The 22745-nt window shown below is 40.2% G+C and overlaps 1 protein-coding gene across 1 annotated transcript in view; it reads right to left on the bottom strand.

Moving 5' to 3' along the window:
* LOC140210614 (Fanconi anemia group A protein-like) overlaps window positions 1-17831 on the bottom strand; it is a 119763-nt gene extending 101932 nt beyond the window's left edge. The window contains exons 1-7 of the mRNA XM_072279742.1: window positions 17743-17831; window positions 17398-17470; window positions 11031-11140; window positions 10685-10766; window positions 10027-10169; window positions 8646-8741; window positions 4954-5027 (exon numbers count right to left, since the gene is read on the bottom strand). Of these exons, the coding sequence (XP_072135843.1) occupies window positions 4954-5027; window positions 8646-8741; window positions 10027-10169; window positions 10685-10766; window positions 11031-11140; window positions 17398-17464 (572 nt within the window). The 5' untranslated portion in view covers window positions 17465-17470; window positions 17743-17831. The remainder of the gene's footprint in view (window positions 1-4953; window positions 5028-8645; window positions 8742-10026; window positions 10170-10684; window positions 10767-11030; window positions 11141-17397; window positions 17471-17742) is intronic.
* Window positions 17832-22745: the final 4914 nt, after the last annotated feature.

Genomic DNA, 22745 nt, shown 5'->3' with positions numbered 1-22745 from the left:
CAGGCTGAAGTCAAAGATATATGCACCACAACTGTCTGTGTGAACATCCCAAAAAATATTACAACAGTGACAGCAGTAATATTTTTAAAAAACTACCTTGTGCACGTAGAAGACAAATGGAAAGAAATGGTGGAGGTGGCAGGAAAAAATGAAGTTGAAAATAATCTAGAAGACTTATAACCAATGCTTCTTGACACTGATTGGTTAAAGTTTATTGGAAACTAGGATGGTATACAGTAAGTGCTTCTAAAAAAAAATGTTAGTCCCTGGGACCAAAAGGGAAAGAACATAAAAACATAGAACAGTAAAGCACAGGAACAGATCCTTCAGCCCACAGTGTTGTGCTGAACCAGCTAACAAGTAAATCAAAAACAACCCAAAAACTAAAACCCATCCATCTACTCAACGTCCATATCCCTCCATCTTCCTCACATTCATGTGCATTCCGGGCATCCACCACTCTGAGTAAAAAACTTACCGCTGACATCCCCCTTGATCCTCATCTTCAATGCAAGCCCTCTGGTATTAGATACTTCTACTCTGAGAAACAGATACTCGCTGTCTACTCTGTCTATGCCCTTCATAATCTTCTAAACCTCTATCAGATCTCCCCTCAGCCTCTGCCACTCCAGAGAAAACAACCCAAGCTTGTCCAGCCTCTCATGCCAGCACATGTCCTCTAAACCAGGCAGCATCCTGGTAATCTTCTTCTGCACCCTCTCCAAGGCCTCAACATCCTTCCTACAGTGGGACAACCAGAACTGCATCCAATACTCCAGATATGGGTGGGCTGACCAGAGTTTTATAAATTTGCAACGTAACTGCTTTACTTTTGAACTCAATGGCTCAATTAATTAAAGCAAGCATTTCATTAGCTGCCTTAACCACCTGTGTAGCCACTTTCATAGAGTTATGAACTATGAACTTGAACCCCAAGATCTCCCTGATCAGCAACACTGTTAAGGGTCTTGCCCTTAACATGGCTAAAGCCCTCCCAATGACTAAGCACAGCTACATGAAACGTTGCCGTAGAAAAGCAGCATCCATCATCAAAGATCCTCACCACCCAGGCCATGATCTCTTCTCGCTGCAGCCATCAGGTAGAAAGTACAGGTGCCTCAGGGGTTGTACCACCAGGTTCAAGAACAGTTGCTACCCCTCAACCATAAGGCTCTTGGACAGAATGGAATAACTACACTTATTCTAATTTCTGGTGTTCCCACAATTGATGGTCTCACTTTAAGGGCTCTCTATCTTGTTACTTAATTTCATATTATTTCATACTCATTATTTATTGCTATTTACTTGTATTTCCATTTGCACAGTTTGTTGCTCATTGAATCTGTTTAACAGTTACTGTTCTTTAGATTCGCTGAAAAAGAATCCCAGGGTTGTATGTGGTGACATGTATGTATTCTGATATAATAAATTTTACTTTGAACTTCTGTCTCCTTGTATTTTCCCTACCAAGGTGCAATAACTCACACTTATCTGAGTTAAACTCCATCTACCATTCCTCTGCTCATATCTGCAACTAATCTGTTGTATATTGCACTGTATTTTTTCCAGTCTTCTACGCTATCCACAACTCTACCAATCTTGGTATCATCTGCTAACTTACTAACTCACCCATCTACATTTTCACTCAGGTCATTTATATACATTTTCACAAACAGCAGCAGTCCCAGCATGGATCCCCGCAGAACACCACTCGTTACAGACCTCCAGCTCGATAAAGTCCCTTCTATGTGCAAGCCAGTTCATCACAAATCCCATGCGTCTTAATCTTCTGGATTAGCTACCCATGAGGGAATTTGACAAATGTATTACTAAAATACATGTGAGCAACATCCACTGCCCTACTTTCATCAATCTCTCTTGTCACCTTCTCAAAAGACCTTAGATTACCATGGTAAGCAAAGGAAGAGAGTGGCATTGACAATGATCTTCCTGCCTTCCCTGGCCACAAGAGGAGTACTAGAGGATTTGCCTCTAGTAGTAGGGTACTCCGTTGTTCCAAAAGGTAATAGGGATAATCCTGGGATTAAGGTCCAGTGAGTCTTACGTCAGTGGTGGACAAACTAATTGAGACAATTCTTAGGGACAGGTTTTGCAAGCATTGGAGAAGCATAGTCTTATTAGGGATGGTCCACATGGCTTTGTTGGGGGCGGGGGGGCAAGATCATGCCTCATGAGTTTGATTTCAGTTTTTCAAGAAAGTGACAAAATAAATTAATGAAAGTAGAATGGAGTGTATGGATTTTAGTAAGGCGTTTGAAACGGTTGCCCCATGGTAGTTTCATCTAGAAAGTCATGACGCAAGGGATCCACGGAAATTTGGTTGCGTGGATTCAGAATTGGCTTGCCCACAGAAGGCAGAGAGCAGTAGTAGATGAAGCATACTCTGCTTGAAATTCGGTGACCAGTGATGTTCTCCAGGAATCTGTTCTGGGACAACTACTCTTTGTGGTGCTGATAAATGACTTTGGTGAGGAAGGTGAAGGGTGGATTAGTAAATCTGCAGATGACTTGAAGGTTGATGGTGTTGTGGATAGTGTAGAAGGTTGTCGTAGTTTACAACAGGATGCAGAGCTGGGCAGAGTAGTGGCAAATGTAGTTCAATTTGGAAAAATGTGAGGTGATGCACTTTAGAAGATATAACTGGAAGGCAGTGAACAAGGGTAATGGCAGGATTCCTAGCAATGTGAAGGAACAGAGGAATCTTGGAGACCCAGTCCATTGATCCCTCAAGGATGTTGTGCAAGTTGATAGGATGGTTATGAAAGTGTATGGTGTGCAGGCCTTCATTAGATGGAGGACTGAATTCAAGAGCCATGAGGTTATGTTGCAACTGTATAAAATTCGGGTTAGACTACACTTACAGATTAAAATTAGCTTTATTTGTCACAAGTATATTGAAACAAACAATCAAATGTGTTGTTTGCATCAATTGCGCCAATGACCAACAGTTCAATGACGTGCTGGGGCTCAATGCTTCCAGCATCAACATATCATCCCTAAAGTTACTAACCCATACATCTTTGGAATATGGGAGGAATCCGGAGATCCGAAGGAACCCATGCAGTCATGGTGAGAACATACAAACAGAATGGGAATTGAATCCCCATCACTGGTGCTGCAAAGCATTACACTGACTACTATGCTACCATGGCAACCCTTTATCAATTTACTTTGTCACGTTCTTGAAAGGCTCAATCAGGCTTGTAAAGCATGATCTCACAAAGCCATGCTGATTATCCCCAATTACAGTTCTGGTCACCTCATTATAAAAAGGATTTGGAAGCTTTACAGTGGGTGCAGCGGAGATTTACCAAGAATCTGCCTGGATCAGAGAACATGTTTTAAGAGGAAAGGTTAAGAGAATTAGAGGTTTTCTCTTTGGAGTGAAGGAGGATGCGAGGTGTCTTAGTAGAGGCATAGATAGCGAGGATGGCTAACACCTTTATCCCAGGTTAACCATGGCCAATGCCAGAGGACATCTGATTAAAGGCATGAGGAGCAAAGTTTAAGGAAATGCCAGAGGCAGTATCTATATAAAAAAAAAAGTGAAGGGTACAGACAGAGGCTGACATACAGGAACATTTAGGAGACTTTTAGATAAGCAAGTAGATGTAAGGAAAATGGATGGTCATGTTGTGGTAGGAGGAAAGGGTTATATTGATTGCGGAGTAGGTTTATATAGGTCAGCATAACACCATAAGCCAAAGGCCCATACTGTACTCTTCTATGGATGTATAGTTAAATTGAGGAAATCAAAAATCAAGAAATCCTTTCAATGACACTCCAATATTATAAGATTTTTTAATTTTTTCAATTTTTTGCAGGCATTTGTTTCCATCTCTAATTGAGGAGAGGGTGGTGAGCCACCTTGAAACACTGTCAGCTTCTGCTGATGGTGTTCCCTCGGTGCTGTTGGATAAGGAGACTTAGACCCTGTGGCAATGACGAATTTGTGAGATAAAATAAAATACCAATAATCAACTATCCAATTATTTGGAAATCTCATAATTTGTTTTGGCATTGGGCTCACCAGGCAATGATTCCTGTAAAACACAGGAAGACCCACACTTTTGGCACCATACTTTTCCTGGGTAAACTGAAAATAACGATATTAATGCAATATGAAACGTTATCACACCAGGACATCTGCACACTTTCATTATTTGGGACAAAGATTTGCAAGGGTAGCACAAGTCCAAAGCAAAGCTGATTTAACCTTCTGCTGTATCACATACGTTAAACCAGAACATTGAGACATCATGAGTACAAACTCAATAAAAAAACAAAGCCATTTGAATTGGAGCAAAAAGAAAGTAGTCCTCCAAAACTGAATCATATCAAAAAAAAACTCCACCCACAAGAATACGAGGATTGCATCAATTAAATATTGCTTTTTTTTTTAGCGTGTCACACCAGACAGTCAGCCATTCTTGTCTGGTGCGTGGTGTCAGGATTGGTCTCCTTTCGGATTAACTGGGTCACGATATGAACGTTCCTGACTCGACTTTTTTTTTTTTTAAAATGAGGCTGAGTGGCTAGCTCGACGCTCAACCCGGCACGGATGGAAAGCGTGCTCGGGGGGGTGGCCTGACTTGGATTCGAACTCGGGAGCCTTCGCTCCAGAGTCCAATGCTGGTGCTGTTGCGCCACCAGCCAGCCTAGTGCGATCACATAACAAATTCTGAAAGAAGGGGAAAGATCATGTGTAAAGGGAGAGTATATGTCAAATAATGAGCAATGAAGGATCATCTGTCCTTTCACCTACATTAACTGATAGTCTTACTCTTACCAAGCTCAATTTTTGCTCAGCAGTGTAATCCTTAAACAATGCACAGAATACCATATGGCAATCAACTGCTCTCGATATTTACCACTGTTTTGCCTAACTGTGAATGGAACACAAAACATTATCAACATCTTCAGTGAACATACCTTGTTACGAGCTCTTCAAGGCTCACAATATTTTCTTTCTGCAAATGCCAAACAACTTCCAGCATGGGTGTTTCCTTCAAGAAAAACAGCAATTATATAATCTCAAAAAATGCATTAATCAGAATCAAAAGTGTTTATTATTGTCAGTGAACGTTATATATAGTGCAGACTTTATGAATCTCTGCAGAAGACGGGTATCTACATTTCTCAGTCTCAAACCCATTCACAGCATGCAGTGCCTTTTGCCTACAAGGAAACTTTTCAAAGATCAGCTTGAGAATGAATTCAAATGAAAAATATTTTTAGCCTGGAAATCTAAAAGGAAACAGAAAATGCTACAAAGACACAGCAAGTCATGGTGTTAACTGTTTTCTATAATAAATCAGAAAAATCAAAGTAAACTGCAGGTGTGAGAAATATAAAGTAAAGAAAACAGAAAATGTTGGAAATAATTAGCAGGTCTGACTGCACCAGAACCAGCAAAGGCTCTTCAGCCTGACACAGTAACTCTCGTTTCTCTTCCCATGGGAATGGCCTGACCAGCTGAGTATTTCTAACACGGAGATGTCCTCCTCCTTCAAAGTATGTGGTTTCCCTTCCTCCACTACTGATGCTGTCCTCACCCGCACCTCCTCCATTTCCTGGATATCTGCCCTTATCCCATCATGTAGCTGTCCTAACAAGGATAGAGTTCCTCTTGTCCTTACCAACCACCCCATGAGCCTCCACATCTAGCACATCATTCTCCACAACTTCCACCATCTTCCACCCGGTCCTACCACCAAACACATCCTTAACCCCCCTCCCCCAGCTTTCCGCAGGGATCACTTTCTCAGTGATTCTGTCTTTTCGTCCCTCCCCACTAATCTCTCTCCGAGTACTTACCCCTGCAAGTGGAATAAATGCCACACCTGCCCATTCACTTCCTCCGTCATCTTCATTCAGGGCCCAAACAGCCCATCCCGGTGAGGCAACCCTTCAAGTGTAAGTCTGTTGGGGTCACCTATTGTATCCGGTGCTCCCAATGTGACTGCCTCTATATTGGTGAGACCTGATGTAGATTGGGAGACCACTTTGTCAAGTGTCTTCTCTCCATCCACACAAGAAATATTTCCTGGTGGACAACCATTTTAATTCCAGTCCCAATTCTCATTACAACATGTTGCTCCATAGTCTACTCTATTGCCACGACGACAGCACTCTCAGATTGGAGGAGTAACAATCCATATTGCACCTGTGTAGCCTTCAAACTGATGGCATGAGCATTGATTTCTCTAACTTCCAGTAGTTTTTCCCCCTTCCACCTTCCTTCTTCTTCCATTCCCAACTCTGGCTTCCCTCTCACCTGCCTTTCACCTCCTTTCTCCCATGGTCCACTCTCCTCTCCTTTCAGATTGTCTTCTTCAGCCCTTTTCCTTTTCCACATCACATCTCAGCTTCTCTCTTCAACTCCCTTCCCCAGCCACCTGGCTTCACCTATAACCTGCTAGCTTGTAATCCTTGCCCTCCACCCCCCACCTTATTCTGGTTTCTCCCCCCCCCCTTCCTCTCCAGTTCTGATAAAAGGTCTGTTTATTCCTTTCCATGGATGCTGCCTGACCTACCGAGTTGTGGGGGGGGGTGTGTGTGTGTGTGTGTGTGTGTGTGTGTGTGTGTTTTTCCAGCATCCACGGAATGCCTTTGTTTATTATCTAACACTTTCTTTTCTTATAGAATTAATTCAACAGGCATTCCCAGTTACAGACTATCTGTACAATTTCCACGACCTTTCCTGATGGCGTTGTCTCTTCCAACAATCTTAAATTTGTAAAACTCCTCCAGTGTTCAACAAAGAAAATATTGCAGGCTGCAAAATTGATATCCCCTAAAGCCAAGATTCCCTCTTCATTCTAATCTGAACTATTAATAATATTATGTGACCTAAATTCATATTCCTTTGAGGAATTTCACCAATTATTGTTACCTTTACTCACTCAACTATTACACCATGAAGAGGCTCTGAGTATTGATCAAACTACATTTACAGTTTAAAGGTAATGCCTAATTATCCACTTTACATATAATAGTTTTTTTAATTGAACTATACAACAAAGAAATATTTTCTATGTTACTATGATTCTCGAGGGAAATGTGGAATTTTCAGTACCATTCTGCTCCTTACATTACATTGCATAATTCAGTATATAGGTAGTATATTTTATAAATTGATGAAGATATGTCCTGATGCAGAGCTTCAACACAAAGAGAAACAATTCCATTCTCTCCACCAAACACTACTCAACCTACTGAGTTCCTCCAGCACATTGCATGATGCTCTAGACTCCAGCTTCTGTAGTCTCTTGTGTCTAAGCAAGATTAGTAATAGTACTTAAAAAAAAAAGTAGTGCAGATATTCCTAGTCATATCTCAAAAAGACAGACTCAGCAGGTCAGGCATTTCTTTAACCATCAGAGCTGCTTGACCTGCTGAGTGCCTCCAGTATTGTTGTTTGTTTCCAGTATTTTCTGTTTTTCCAACTAGTATGTGGTTGGAAACACTATGCATTGAGGCCAGCCTTGGTCAGATATTCTCTGCTAACAAAAATCTAATCAAAACTTTAGATAAAGATTTAAAGAAGCTGCAGAGGGTTGTGAACTTACTCAGCTCCATCTTGAATACTAACCTACAAAGTACTGAGGACATCTTCAAGGTGCGGGTCTCAGAAAGTCAGCATCCATTATTAAGAACCTCCAGCACCCAGGGCATGCCCTGTTCTCACTGTTACCATCAGGCAGGAGGTACAGAATCCTGAAGGCACACACTCAGCGATTCAGGAATAGCTTCTTCCCCTCTGCTATCCAATTCCTAAATGGGCATTGAACCCGTGAACACTACCTCACTTTTTCAATATATATTATTTCAGGTTTTTGCACAATCTTTAATCTATTCAATATATGTATACTGTAATTGATTTCCTTATTTATTATATTTTTTTCTTCTTCTTCTTTATAATGTATTGCATTGAACTGCTGTTGCTAAGTTAACAAATTTCACGACACATGCCGGTGATAATAAACCCAATTCTGGTATCTTCATACATTCCTGTAAGCTATTACAATGCAGCAGTCCATGTTCACAAATCAAATGCCTACGTGTTATTTGACAACATTCAGAGTTGGCCCAATGTATGGTGCATTTGCTTCTTAAGTCAATGAACATCACTCTAGCCTCTGTTTATTATTTAATAGCCAAATCCCTCACCTTCAATATCCTGTAAATAACCATTGTTATTATCCATAAATTGTCTTCCTCCCGAGTCTCCAAATGGTTCCTATTATTCACAAGATATGTCAAGAGAATGATAGACCATCCTCTTTAAGCGGGTAACTACAACTTCAATAACACTCAAAAGGCAGAGGACAGAGGAGCATGTTTGATTTGCACACCACCTATTATTCTGAATTTTCATGCCCTCAATTACTAGTCCACTGTGGCTGCATTGAGGATCATTCACAAAAACACTATGACAACATCACCATTTCTTAGGTAATACTACAATGGAATAGAATTGAGGTTACATATAACCTAATTTTTTTTTTTTTTTTATATACAATAAATCAGATATTCTTCCAACCTCAGATTCACTCTTTTTACATAAGAATACAGCTTTAGTTGTGACCACATAATGAAAGAGCATGGATTATTTTTCTTACCCTTGCTTTCCAAATTTCCTCACTAAATTGCAGTCGGCTGAGCATACTGGTGGACAACAGTTCTTGTAAAGTTTGCAGCAAACAGACAAGCTTACTCTGTAACAGAATGAATGAAGTCAGGGTTACTTAGTAGTGGTAACAAGAAATGAAAATAAGCATGTTTCAGCTTGGCTCTATCAGAAAAAAAGCCCCATTTTATTATTTTGCTTAATGAATTGTGAACAGTTCTACTTTTCATTATTTGTGATTGATTCTAACTACTCATTTTGATATTTTGGAAACTGAGACTGTGATCATTCCATCCCTTCCAAAATTAAAATATAAAATAAGTAAAATCACAGTAAATACATCTTCCCCTTTTGGTTAATTTCTGTACTTAACAAGCCAAAACTGTCTCTCTTTTTATACAAAAGATTGTTGAGGTATGATCACTCTGCATGTTAAAAACACACCACCTTTGACAGCCTCAGAAAACTACTTTCATTTCCCTTATCAGACAACCTGTGCCTTTAGAGCAAAGCATAAACAGTTTTCTATTAAAGCTTTCTACAAACAGGTTGCTGCTCAAACTTACTTCATGTAAAATAGACAGCCAATCAATGAAATAACTTTTACTCCATTAGAGAGATTCAATCCTCAGTCTGTAATATGTTACATATACAGGACCAATTAACAACTAAATTACTCATGATTCAAAAGAAAGCATCTGAGATGATGTAATGTCAAAATCAACAAACTGCAGATGGTAGAAAAATTTGAAATAAAATGAAAAAAATGCTGTAAACACTCAGCAGATCAGGCAGCATCTGTGGAAGATGAAACAAAGTTAATGCTTAAGATCAAAGTGAAATGATAACCCTGTCTCTTTTTCCTCAGATGCTACCTGACTGTGAACAGGAATTTCTTTTTTATTTGAGAACAATATGGCCCTGGAGTCTGAACATCAGAAAATCATACAAACTAATCTTTGGCAAAACAATGGGACCATCTAAAATTTTCCCCTTTCCTAATTTGTTTCCCAAGTCAATCACAATGCAGTTTTTCAACACTAATTATGGCAATTTCAGATCCACAGATTGCTTAAGAGATAACTATAGATTGTAATGAAGGATACTTTCCTCTCAGCTGCATTCGTTACTGTTACTTCCATTCTGGTATTGCAGTAAAAGCTCCATTATCCAACAACGGCCCACACACCCTATCATGGATGTGCCCAATATCAGTGCAGATAATCCCTCGGTACTATGCCCCACATCAGCAATAACACACCTATTACTGACTCAGCCAGTTTATCAGGGGTGCCAATTTCTAGAGCTTGCCGTTTAATGTAATGCTGATAACCAAGATTCTAAAGTACCCCCACCAAAGAAAATACACCTACTCGCTGGATGGAATCCAACATAACTGATTTTCTGGGTGTATCCGCAAACCATGCTATCTGCTGAATTTTCTCCACACATGCTCTGGCAGACAAAAGCCCAGAAGGAAGGTCCATCAGTAAAGCTTGCTCTTGTATCACTGAAGCTGGAAAGAAACATCAGAATTTTTTTAAGACTCTTTTAAGTTGCTTAAATGACTGAAATGTTAGTTTTTTTTAAAAAATCTGTAATAAACAGCATCAAATAATCAACAATATCATCCACTTTGTCCATAAGTACTTTTAATTGGGCTGCCCAGTGGTTCAAATGTTCAAGAACTGATGGTCAGGGTGTAAATCAGTGAGAAGTTTCTCCAGTGTCATTTAACAGTGGAATTCAGCCATTCTGAATGCAGCAAGAATTCAGATTGAGACTGCAGTGGGATCAGCGTTCCTCTTGTCAGAGCAGAAACGATGATTAACAATTTAATTTTAGTGGTTGATGATGTTCACCAAGTATAATATCGAGGAATAAAATGTACCCTGTCACAGAGCTGTTATTTTACGTCCATACACCCCATACCCCACTGGGTGTGAACAAATAAAGAGAAATCTTGACTGAAATTATTCATGGAGACATAAAAAGAAAAGCCTTCTCTGAGTGATTATACCTTGAACTTACCTATAAACGAACCTGTGGCAGGAGAGTCAGCATTACGATCATCACCATCATTACATAAGCGTTTGCTCTCCGACCCAGAAACCTGTAAAATAAATTATGTGTTATTTTCAAAGTGATATCCCCTTTCTTATAAATAGAATATTCTATCTTCACATGTAAAAGAAAAACTGCTCACTCCCGTAACACATGCAAAATGCTCAACATGTCAGGCACCATCAATGGAGAGAAACGAACAGTCGACGTGTCATACAGAGACCCTTCGTCGGGACTGGTGCTTCTGTTCACTCTCGTGTACTTCTTTCCTAATTTACCAGCTCAGATTTCCTTAGTTAGTCAAGTTTGTTACCTCAAGGAGCAGATCACTAAGGTTCTGATGATGCCTCATGAACTGAGTCACAGTCTCTTGCAAGAGGGGTTCTGGAGGGCATCTCTTTCGTTGTCTGCTTAATCTTGAACCTGAAGAAAGGTATGGTGAAATCCCCAGAAGTCATTTAATGACAACATGAACAAATCAGAGTAATCCCCAAGTTACAAGACAGAGTACACAGTAGTTAATTCCTCAGCTTCCTTCATTCCCTACGAATCCCAGAGAGATTGCCCTCTTTTGAGGGCATCCATGTTATGATTATTGAAACAAAACTCTCCCACAAATCAATATTAGTAAAATATTTAAAATGTAATGCTTGGTTCCAAAAATGTACACTCATAATTAACAAAGGAATTTACAGCATCAATCTATAAATAGCAGCAATTTATCATAGTATTCCCAGCTATCATAATTATTCATGTAAATAGTATTAGAATTTCATACCCACCATAAGGTATTATTGCATTTATCTTAATTGCCATTTAAATAACTATTTGTATGAATATATCACTAGCATTTAAATCAGAATTTGACTTATAGAAGGTGTGGCTTTTGCAAGATCTTGATAAAATAAAGTGGATTGTATTTCTCTCTTTCTTGATCACTGGACGTTTTGTGTCTTACACCCACGACATTTATAGATATGGTTATTGAATTTATCTGCAGCCATGAATTGTCACTCAGCACGTTTCTATAAACAATCATGTTATAATTAAGAAACAGCATGTATAGTGACTTGGCTTGTGCATAAATATTGGTCAACGTTCAAGGGATAAGCCTACAACTGCTGTACTGTAAGACAAAACACCGTATTCTCTTATCACAGATATTACCTGAATGACACCCAGTGACCTATTAGAATCATGAAGTCACAAAGAACAGAAACAGGCTATTCAGCCCAACTGATCCATGCCAACCAAGATGTCCTATTTGCCAGCATTTGGCTTGTAATCATTTAAGCCCTTCCAATCCATGTAAAGTACCTGTCTGGCTGCCTTTTAAAACATGTTATTTTCCCTGCCTCAATCACTTTCTCTAGCAGCTGATTCCATTCAGATACTACCCTGTGTGTAAAAGAAAAGGAACCTCCCCCCCATATTCCTCTTACATCTCTCCCCACTCAACTTAAATTTATGCATTCTAGTTCTTGATTCTCCAACTCCGGGAAAATGACCAAGTGCATTAATCCTACCCATGCACCTCAGGGGACTGATCACCTTTCAGGCTCCTACACTCCAAGGGACGAAGTCCTAGTCTAACCAACCTCTCCCCATAACTCAGCTTCTCAAGGTCCCAAAGCATCCTTGTAAATCTTTTCTGCACTCTTTCTGCTTTAATAACATTTTTCTAATAGCAGGGTGACAAAAACCGAACATAATACTCTGAGTGCAATCTTACCAGTGTCTTGCACAGCCACACCGTGACCTCCCACCGTTTATACTCAATGCTCGGACTTATGAAGATTCCAAGAGCTGGGCCTCAATACCTCCGTGTGCAACCAGATCCTGGATTTCCTCACTTGCCAACCCCAGTCAGTTCGAATTGGCAAAAGCACCTCCTCCACAATCTCCATCAGCACAGGAGCACTGTGGGGATTGTGTACTTAGCACCCTGCTCTACTCACCTTACACCCATGACTAAGTACAACTCCAACACCATGTACAAGTTTGCTGATGACACCACTGTTGTGGGCCGTATCAAAGGTGGTGATGGATCAGCATACAGAAGAGAGACTGAAAATTTGACTGAGTGGTGTAATAACAACAACCTCTCGCTCAATGTCAATATGACCAGGGAGCTGATTGTAGATTTCAGAAGATGGAAACCAGAGGTCCATGAGCTAGTACTCATCAGAAAATCAGAGATGGAGAGGGTCAGTAACTTAAAATTCCTGGGTGTCACTATCTCAGAGGAACAGCTATGGATCCATCATATAAAAATAATTGCAAATTATAGAATTCATGGGAAATTGACACCAGTATTGAGGAAGGAGGGAGCTGTACCAATGGGACGGGCTCCACCTGAACCATGATGGGACCTGGATCCTGGCAAATCGCATAACTAGGGCTGTGGATAGGGCTTTAAACTAAATAGTAGGTATGAAGTATGGATAAAGTAAAAAAGAAAAAATGTAGAAGATAAAGAAAGAACAAAAGATAAAAAAGAGAAAAGGAAGAATGGAGTGAAGAAAAGTCAAGTGCGATAGAGTAAAAGATTACAAGATTTTAAAAGAACGATGAGTGTAAGGGCACTTTATTTGAATGCCCGTAGTATTCAAAATAAGGTCAGTGAGCTTGTGGCTCAAATCAGTACAAAGAGATATGATTTAGGGGCCATTACAGAGACATGGCTGCAGGGTGGAGAGGATTGAGAATTAAATATCCAAGGATATCAGGTATTATGGAAGGATAGGCAGGAAGGTAAGGGAGGTGAGATAGCGCTTTTAATTAAAGATGAGATCAGGACGATAGTGAGAGATGATATAAGATCAAAGGAGCAGAATGTTGAATCCATCTGGGTAGAGATTAGGAATAGTAAAGCGAAAAAAAAAATCCTCCGCAACTTCCGCCACCTTCAACAGGACCCCACCACTAAGCACATCTTTCCCTCTCCACCCCTCTCCGCTTTCCGCAGGGATCAAACCCTCCGCGACTCACTTGTCCGCACGTCCATCCCCACAGATCTCCCACCCGGCAGTTATCCCTGTAAGCGTAAGTGCTACACCTGTCCCTACACCTCCTCTCTTGCCACCATTCAGGGCCCCAAACAGTCCTTCCAGGTGAGGCAACACTTCACTTGCGAATCTGTTGGAGTCACCTATTGCATCCGGTGCTCCCGGTGCGGCCTCCTCTACATTGGTGAAACCCGACACAGATTAGGGGACCGCTTCGTCGAGCACCTCCACTCCATCTGCCACAACAGACAGGATCTCCTGGTAGCCACCCACTTCAACTCTGCTTCCCATTCCCATTCAGATATGTCCATACATGGCCTCCTCTACTGCCATGATGCTTGGTATGAATATAGAATTCTCCAACTTCCGGTAATTCCCTCCCCCTCCATCCCTATTTCACATCACCTCCCTCATAGTTCCGCCTCCTTCTACTACTGCACATTGTTCTCCTGCCAATCACCTCCCCCACCCCTTTGTCTTTCAAGTTACTGTTTTTTTCAACTACCAGCATTCTTCAAACCCTCCCCAAAGTTCTTCCTTCAGTCCTGACGAAGGGTTTCGGCCCGAAACGTCGACTAATCTTTTCAACTGATGCTGACTGACCTGCTGAGTTTCTCCAGCGCATTGTGAGTGTTCCTTTGACAATAGCATCTACAGATTATTTTGTGTTTTTGGAAAAAAAATCACTGGTGGGAGTTGTCTATCGACCACCGAATAATAACGTTAGTGGCACAGGCAATAAACAGAGAAATATCTAGGCACATAAGAATGGAACAGCAGTTCTCATGCGGTACTTTAACTTGCACGTAGATTGGGTGAATCAAGTTGGTCGAGGCAGTCTTGAGTAGGATTTCATAGAATGCATCTGTGATGGCTTTCTTGAACAGCATGTTACTGAATCTACAAAGGAATGTACTATCTTAGAACTGGTCCTGTGCAATGAGACAGGTAAAATTAGTGATTTTGTAGCCTCAAGATTCGGGGAAGTAGATTTAGGACGGAGATGAGGAGGAACTGCTTTTCCTAGAGAGTGGTGAATCTGTGGAATTCTCTGCCCAATGAAGCAGTGGAAGCTACCTCAGTAAGTATGTTTAAGACAAGACTGATTTTTGCATAGTAGGGGAATTAAGGGTTATGGTGAAAAGGCAGGTAGGTGGAGATGATTCCATGGCCATACCAGCCATGATCTTATTGAATGGCAGAGCAGGCTCGACGGGCCAGATGGCCTACTCCTGATCCTATTTCTTATGCTCTTTTGTTCCTATGTTCAAAGAAAGCATCTACTTCCTCAGGAGTCTGCAGATATTCAGCATGTCATCAAAAGCCTTGGCAAAGTTCTATAGATGTGTGGTGGAAAGTGTACTAACTGACTGCTTTATGGTCCGGTATGGGAACACCAATGCCTTTGAGTGGAAAATCCTACAAAAGGTAATAAATTTGGCCCAGCACATCACAGATAAAGTCTTCCCAGCCATTGAGCACATCGACATGAAATGTTGCAGCAGAAGAGCAGCATCCAGCAAAGATCCTCACCACCCAAGCGATACTCTTTTCTCGCTGTTGCCATCAGGTAGAAGATACAAGAGCCTCAAGACTCGCACCAGCAGGTTCAAGAAAAGTTGCTACCCCTCAACCACCAGGCTCTTGAACAAAAGGAGATAACTACAATCATTCTATTTCTGTTGTTCCCACAACTGATGGTCTCACTTGAAGGACTCTCTATCTTATTTCATGCTTCATTATATTTTGTTATTCATGTATATCTGCATTTGTTGCTCATTGATCCTGCTTACAATTATTGCTCTATAGATTTGCTAAGTATGCCTGCAGAAAAAAAGGATCTCAGGGTTGTATGTGGTGACATATACGTAAGTACTCTGATTATAAATTTTACTTTTAAAATCAGCATGCCAAAGGCCCTATCCTGTCTAGCTGTGACTCCACTTTCAGAGAACTGTGTTTTGGTACCCCCAACCTTCCTTTGTCCTGCAACACTCTGCAGGACCCTGCCATTCACCATCAAAGTTCTGTACTCATTTTGTCTTCCAAACTGCAACACCTCACTTTAAATTAAATTGCATTTGTCATTCCTCAGCCTACTTAATCAGTTGATCAAGTGTTGCATTTAACACCATCATTCCCACAGTCCTGATTGAAAAGCTACAAAATCTGGGCCATCAGGTAGGAGGTACAGAAGCCTGAAGGCACACACTCAGCTATTCAGGAACAGATTCTTCCCCTCTGCCATCCGATTTCTGAATGGATATGGAACTTTTGAACACTACCTCACTTTCTTTTTTATTCTCTTTTTGCACTATTTTTAATCTATTTAATATACATACATATACTTACTATAATTAATTTGCTTATTTATTCTTTCTACATTATCACGTATTGCATTGTACTGCTGCTGCTAAGTTAACAAATTTCACGACATATGCCGGTGGTATCAAACCTGATACTGATTCTAATTTATAAACACTTTCTATACAAAATCGGTCTATACCAGTCATCCTATCTCTCCCGAAAGTTCTGGGAGTCTCCCGCATATTGATAGCGGCTCCCTGACGCCCGCAAATTATATACAATATCCCAGAAATCAATTTTTTTGAGGGGGGGAGGGAGAGGGAGCGACAGACGTAGCGAGAGAGTAACAGAGAGAGCATCCTGATTGGTCTCTCTTTGTGCTAAGTAGAGCAATCAGTTTTCTCTGTGGGCAGGCTTTACAGTCGACCTCCCTCCCTTTCATTGTCCATCAGTTAGTTTAGTGCTCTGCAGCGCCGTAGCAGAGTGTTCCAAAAAAAAATATAAAACGTACTTCACCCCAGACTACACTAAAGTGTACCCCTGCCTAATAGGGGTCAAAAATAATGACAGTGTTGCTCACTGCACTGTTTGCAACAGTGACTTTTCTATTGCCCATGGTGGGTTAAATGACTGAAAAAGACATGTTGAGGTGAGTTTAACAGGTGTCATCCATTCACTAGCATAGCTAACGTTATTTAAACTAGCTGGCTAACTGCTAAGGAGCTACTCTATTGATGTCCTACGTGATAAGGGGAAACTCCCTGTAGACTTGCTTAAAGTTGTAATGGAATTTTAAAAAATGACTCCATGATAATATAAGTACATATTTTAATGTCATATTTTCTGCATAAGACAATAAGATACACCTTATGTTTTCACAGTACAAGGAAAGTTTGCAAAAGAAATAGAAAAGCTATTTGCATTAGCATTTAGCTATTAGCATTGAGACTGCCAACAAAATACTCAACAAGGAATATATATTTATGTGTGTGTAAATAGTTTCAATATGTGATCAAATAAATTGTTGTGTTCTTTCATAATCAAATGTCCTGTATACATACACCCTTGGAGGTCGACCGGGGGAGGGGGGGGGGGTTACTAATTCCCTGAAATGAGTTTTTGCTGGGTGGGATGTCTGCTATACAAATTAGCAGAATACAAAGCTAGTATAGACAAAATGTACAATGCTTCTCTGCTTCACCTAACAGATACCAAGCAATATTTAGCAAAATAAGTCTTGCTTTAATTCAGCTGAGAACTTAAAACAAAAACAAAAGAATCACGTTGATTATAATTTCAAGATTATAACTTCCAGCACCTGCAGATTTCCTCGTGTTTGCGATTATAATTTCGAGATCGACTTACCCAGTAACTGAGAAAGTGTTTTTCTTTGAGTAACGCCAGTACGGCAGTGCGAAGGAGTGCTGTCCATTCTGAACTTTGTAAAAAAAAGAACAATATTATTGTGTATAAAACATACATTAAATTCACAGATTTCTTTAATCCCTACAATCTAGTTCATTCCATCTCCACAGTTTAACGCTTATCTTTCAGATGTTAGCACATTAACTATTACACACAGCTAAATGTTTCATGACAATAGTAACTACATCACCATGCATCAAATAGGTATAAACTGATATAGCAGTTCGGATAATGCCTCCATTACAATTATACGAACATTGCAATATATCATTAATATAAACTTACAGCCTTCTTTAATTAAAAACGTTATCTGCTGGAGTACATCAAGAACTAACTAGCAGCATGTTTAAAGTTGTCACCACAGTCCCTACCCAACTACCACGCATGCGTATTGCCTCTCATGCTCAATTTCATTTCCGTCTCCCCGCTGATCCCGCGCTACAACGTGATTGGTCTCCTGTTCTCCGGAAGTCATTGTTTATTTGCGGATGCCTTTTGATTGATGGGTTCCGTCAGCTGTTTTGACTGCCTCCTCTCAGTTAAATGTAGACAGGTGCTTACCGTAGCTGCTAATTCAGTTATTCCTTGGAAAGACTTTCTTTAGAGTAAGGTGAATGAGTGTTAAAGTTTTTTTTGTCTTTCCTAACTTCAAACGTTAGCTACGGCTTATAATGGAAAGAAAATGTAAGCATGTGAGTTGTATTTGCTCTCTCTTAAGTGCTGTTATAAATGTGTTATTTGATATTATTTCCAAAATAATAGGTGGATCTCGGCGTTATTCACTTAGTTTATCCAGCAACAATGCTGTCCCTATTCATGGATGTTGTAGCAGGGGTGCTGTGTTTTTGCATAAATACTCACTCTCTCTGTGCAAGGATAGAATTAACTGTCCAGAATGTGTTTTTTTTACCTGAAGGCTCTCAATTTTTTAAAAATTTTTTTTTTCTTGTCTTATTTTCAAAGCGTTGCTGATTATGGTTTTTTTTTAAAGCCTTGCCAACACTAATAAATTTCAAAGGATGGTGAGATTAAAGAAAGTCAAAAGGGAAACTGCCTGGCTGGGTTTTATTTCTGATAGGGTGAGAAATCTTATTTGTGACATGATAGAGGTCACAGAGCATAAGAAACAGGCTCTTCAGTTCATCTGGTCTGTTCCAGTCTGACTTTCTGCTTAGTCCCATCAACCTGTATCTAGGCTATAAGTAACCATGTGTTTATGTGAATTGTCCCTAACAAATCAGAAACAAGACATAAAGAGGTATTTGCAATAGATTGAGCTGAACCTGCTCAGCTATTGATAAGGATTATGATGAATTTCTGTATCAGCTTCTTAAATTGATAAGAATGATAGATTCTTATTCTGAGACTCTGCTTCGTAGTTCTTGTCTCTCCAACTTATCAACACATACTATTTAAGGCTTCCAAGAATTTTCTATTTGAGAAAAGTAATGCTAATATCTTGCTATCAAATTGATTATTTTACACTTCTCCAAACTTTACCATATCTTGTATTTTATCTTATTGCTTAATCAGTCTCCTTTTGTGGCTTCTGTGCATTTTCCCAATTTGCTTTTATTGCTGGCTTTGTATTGGTATTGCTTTCCATAAGACATTGGAGCAGATTTAGGCCATTTGGCCCATCAAGACTGCTGTGCCATTCTATCATAGTTGAACCTTCTCCCCCCCCCCCCCCCACCCAGCCCCACTCACTGGCCTTCTCCCCATAACCATTGATGCCATGGCTGATCAAGAACTATCATTCTCTGCCTTAAATACACCCAATGACCTGGACTCATGCCTGTGGTAACAAATTCCACAAATCCACCACCCTTTGACTAAAGAGATATCTCAGTCTCTATTTTAAATAGACACCCCTCTGTCCTGAGGCTGTGGCCTCCTGTCCTGGACTCCCCACCATGGGAAACATCCTTTCCATATCTACTCTGTCTAGGCCTTTCAACATTTGAAAGGTTTCACTGAAATTTTTTCTCTTCCCCCCCCCCCCCACCCCAACCCACCAATCCTTCTAAATTCCAGCGAGTACAGACCCAGAGCCATCAAATGTTGCTCGTATGATAACCCTTTCATTCCCGGAATCATTTTTGTGAACCCCTTCTGAACCTGCTCCGATGCTAGAATATTTATTTATTTGAGGTGTCCAAAACTCTTTATCTGTTTATTATCCCAATCTCATGAATCACCCTATAAGGCATGTTTGGGGAAAATTATAATAATTGTAGGGGCCATGAGGGAGAAGTGTTATGCTGTGCTGCGTGAAGGGAATGGGAGTATCTTCTGAGGACGTAGACTATCCAGGCTCAAAGGGCCATTTTGTGACTTGACCCAAGTAGCAGCTAGGCTGCTTGCCAAATAAGGTACAAAATTGATTTCCATTTCTCCTCTAAAATCAAAAAAAAAAATTTAATCTAAACTGTTTAAAACAAAACAATAAATGTTGGAAACAGATTACCAGTGTCAGTTTTCTAATGAGGGAAAATGAGCCTTTGAGGATAATTTTGATTTTTTTTTAAGCTTTGTATGCCAGTAGTTTTGCCTCGTCCATAGAAGAAAACTAGATTTTTTATTTGTAAAAAGGGGAATGGTTATCTATAAACTTTTTCCTTTCCATATCCATGTGTAAAGGCCTGCTGTAAGGTTTCATTACGTGTGCTTGCACCTAAGCCCATTGATCTAAAGTATCAAATCCTGATATCAATTTACCTTGATGTTATAAAGATCATTGTTTGTACAAGTAATGCCAATAGGTTTAAAATGGGCAGTAGGTAAATGTATTTTCATGAATGCAACTGAGGCACTGTAGTAAATAAGTCAGAAAACATTGTATGGATATTTTAGAAATAACTGAAATCGAGATTAGTAGGCAGCCATCGATCCCAGGGGATCATGGGTTTGCATCTCTAGTGGACTTTCTCCTCTCCAGGGCGTAAGCCTGGACGGGAAGATTTGAATAACTGACTGTTGCCCATGCAATGGGTTCCCTCTCTCCACGTCACTGATGTAGTCCAAGGGAACGGCATGTGCTGATACAGCTTGGCACCAGTGTCAACGCAGAGGTTGCCAGAGTGAAGTTATAAAGAACGTCAAACTGCCTTGGGGACCCTGGCTCAGGATTTCTTCCTCGGGGTTTACTCCCAAAGCCTTTCCCATGGATGGGTGTGGCCACGAGGCAGCAGAGGTTTAAAATCAGAGTTTTCCTTCTCCAAGGCTGACGAGCCCCCCTTCCTGAAGCAACTGGTTTTGAGGCGCCAGTGGTCCGCCTTTGCCCCTCCTCTTGTCAGTAGAAAGTTCCATCGGGCCTAGTAGCTAAACCACACGTGAAGGCTGCTTGGAGCACTATAGATAGTGGGAGCTTATCCCGACTACCACCCCTGTCTATGACAATCTTAGGAACCAAATTAAGATTAGTACATGAGAAACTCAGATGGGCAAACATTTATCAAAAAGGCATAGCATTAAATTTATGAATTGCTGACAGTTGATCCTGATGTTAACAGTAGGCAAAAAATCAAAAGATTTAGTGGCAAAACAGAAAAATCATGGGCCTCAAACTGTGGAAGGAGGTCAGTAAAGATTTTCGAGAATAGAGCTCATCTGGTGGTTGTATTAGCTGATCAGTGACAGATAACTCAGTAGATCCCTGAATTTGAAAATAACCTGTACATAGTTACTCAATAAGTTGTTTCAGAAGACAGGAGGATTTGTAAGTTGATATTAGTCCCTTGGGCTATTGATCCTAATTCTTTGTTTGTTTTTCAGCTGTCACTGACAGTTTCAATAAGCTATCTCTAAAACTCGTATTCCACATGTTGCCCCATGGTGTTTGTTCATTTTGTGCATTAATCAACCTTTTCCACATTAGTCCAGACCTTAAATATTTTTGGTTACTCTCTATTTGGTTTGCTGTGTCCTTACTGTTTGCACATTGGGAGGAGTGTAAATGTGCTGCCTCGTGTTGTGGTGGCTACTTGTTCAATAGTAATCTTCTAAAGGCGACTGGAAGCGTTCTCAAAGAGCAAAGCTGCAGGGAAATGTCATTAAGTTGTTAAAAGAGTGGGCAGGCACACAGAAGAAATTACTGCCTCTAAGTCTGCATTTTTTTTAGAGACCAGTGAGAGGCTGTTAAAGATTTGTATAACAAGATAGGACCGGAAACAAGTGTGGATCAGCAATGTCATGACAAATGGAGAATAGAATAGAGGTGGCTTTTTTATTTTTTAGATGAGTTGAACTACATGCAGAATGAGGGTAGATTGGAAATCAATGAGTCGGTCATCGACAAGGTTTGTATGAGAATTTTAAAGGTGGGCAGAGTGGACTGTATCCATGATGACAAAGATGTGAGTGAGAAGAAATGGTGTGGATGTTAATGGGAAGTTACAATTGCAATTCCTACCCTGAATGTGTTCCTGATGTAAAGAATAGTTTTGGAAATGCATGGGAGCTTTGTAGTCAATGTTCCAAAGAGAATGCTAACTGAAGGCATTGTCTTTTGATGATGGGAATTGTCCAGGAAATTCAAAGGTGAATCAGTGCTGTCTTGATGAAGGGTCTCAGGTGGAAATATTGACTGATTACTCTTTCCCATAGGTGCTGCCTGGCTTGCTGAGTTTCTCCTGTACGTGTCTGTGTGTGCTTGGGAGCTCAGTTGATCAATGTGATATAGGCAACCCCTCTACCAGATTGATGAGATCAGAGCTATCAAAGAATAAAAAAGGGGAATATTGAACCTTGCTTTAAAAGGCTTTGTAGATCATGAGTGTCATAAGTCACATCAGAACTGATTTTAGTATGCTTGGACTCAAATTAAACCAATTTTAACTGATTGTGTGGAACCGGACATAAGCTAGTATCAAATACTAAGTTTTGCAAACAAATTTGGGAAAGGTCTGGCTTCAAACTACCTGCAGCTCGTGCAAAAATAGAAATAATAAAACCACATGAATTTGAAAACACTTAATTTGTGAATTTCAATTCCTTTTTCCATTAATAAGCATTCTCAAATCTCTCTAATACAGATACTTGTCAGTCAATTAAAGGAGGTTATGTTGGAATTTCTTGCTCCCTTCAGTCATTCACCCCACCTCCTTAATGCAATGATTTTTCACGTCGTATAGCCATTTGTAATAAACATCCAAAGTATCCTGATGAGCTGTTCATTCTGTAACTGGGCAGCCTGCAGCAATCTTTCACGAAATGGAATTAGTTGCTGTAAAAGTTAAATTAAGCATTTTGCAATAAATAATTGTTTGTAATTGCCAGCTCAAAGC

This window comes from Mobula birostris, chromosome 15 (genome assembly GCF_030028105.1).
Source record: "Mobula birostris isolate sMobBir1 chromosome 15, sMobBir1.hap1, whole genome shotgun sequence".
NCBI classification, from domain to species: Eukaryota; Metazoa; Chordata; class Chondrichthyes; order Myliobatiformes; family Myliobatidae; genus Mobula; species Mobula birostris.
Note: the sequence above shows the minus strand (reverse complement) of the source record. Positions and strands in the feature narration are given on the sequence as shown.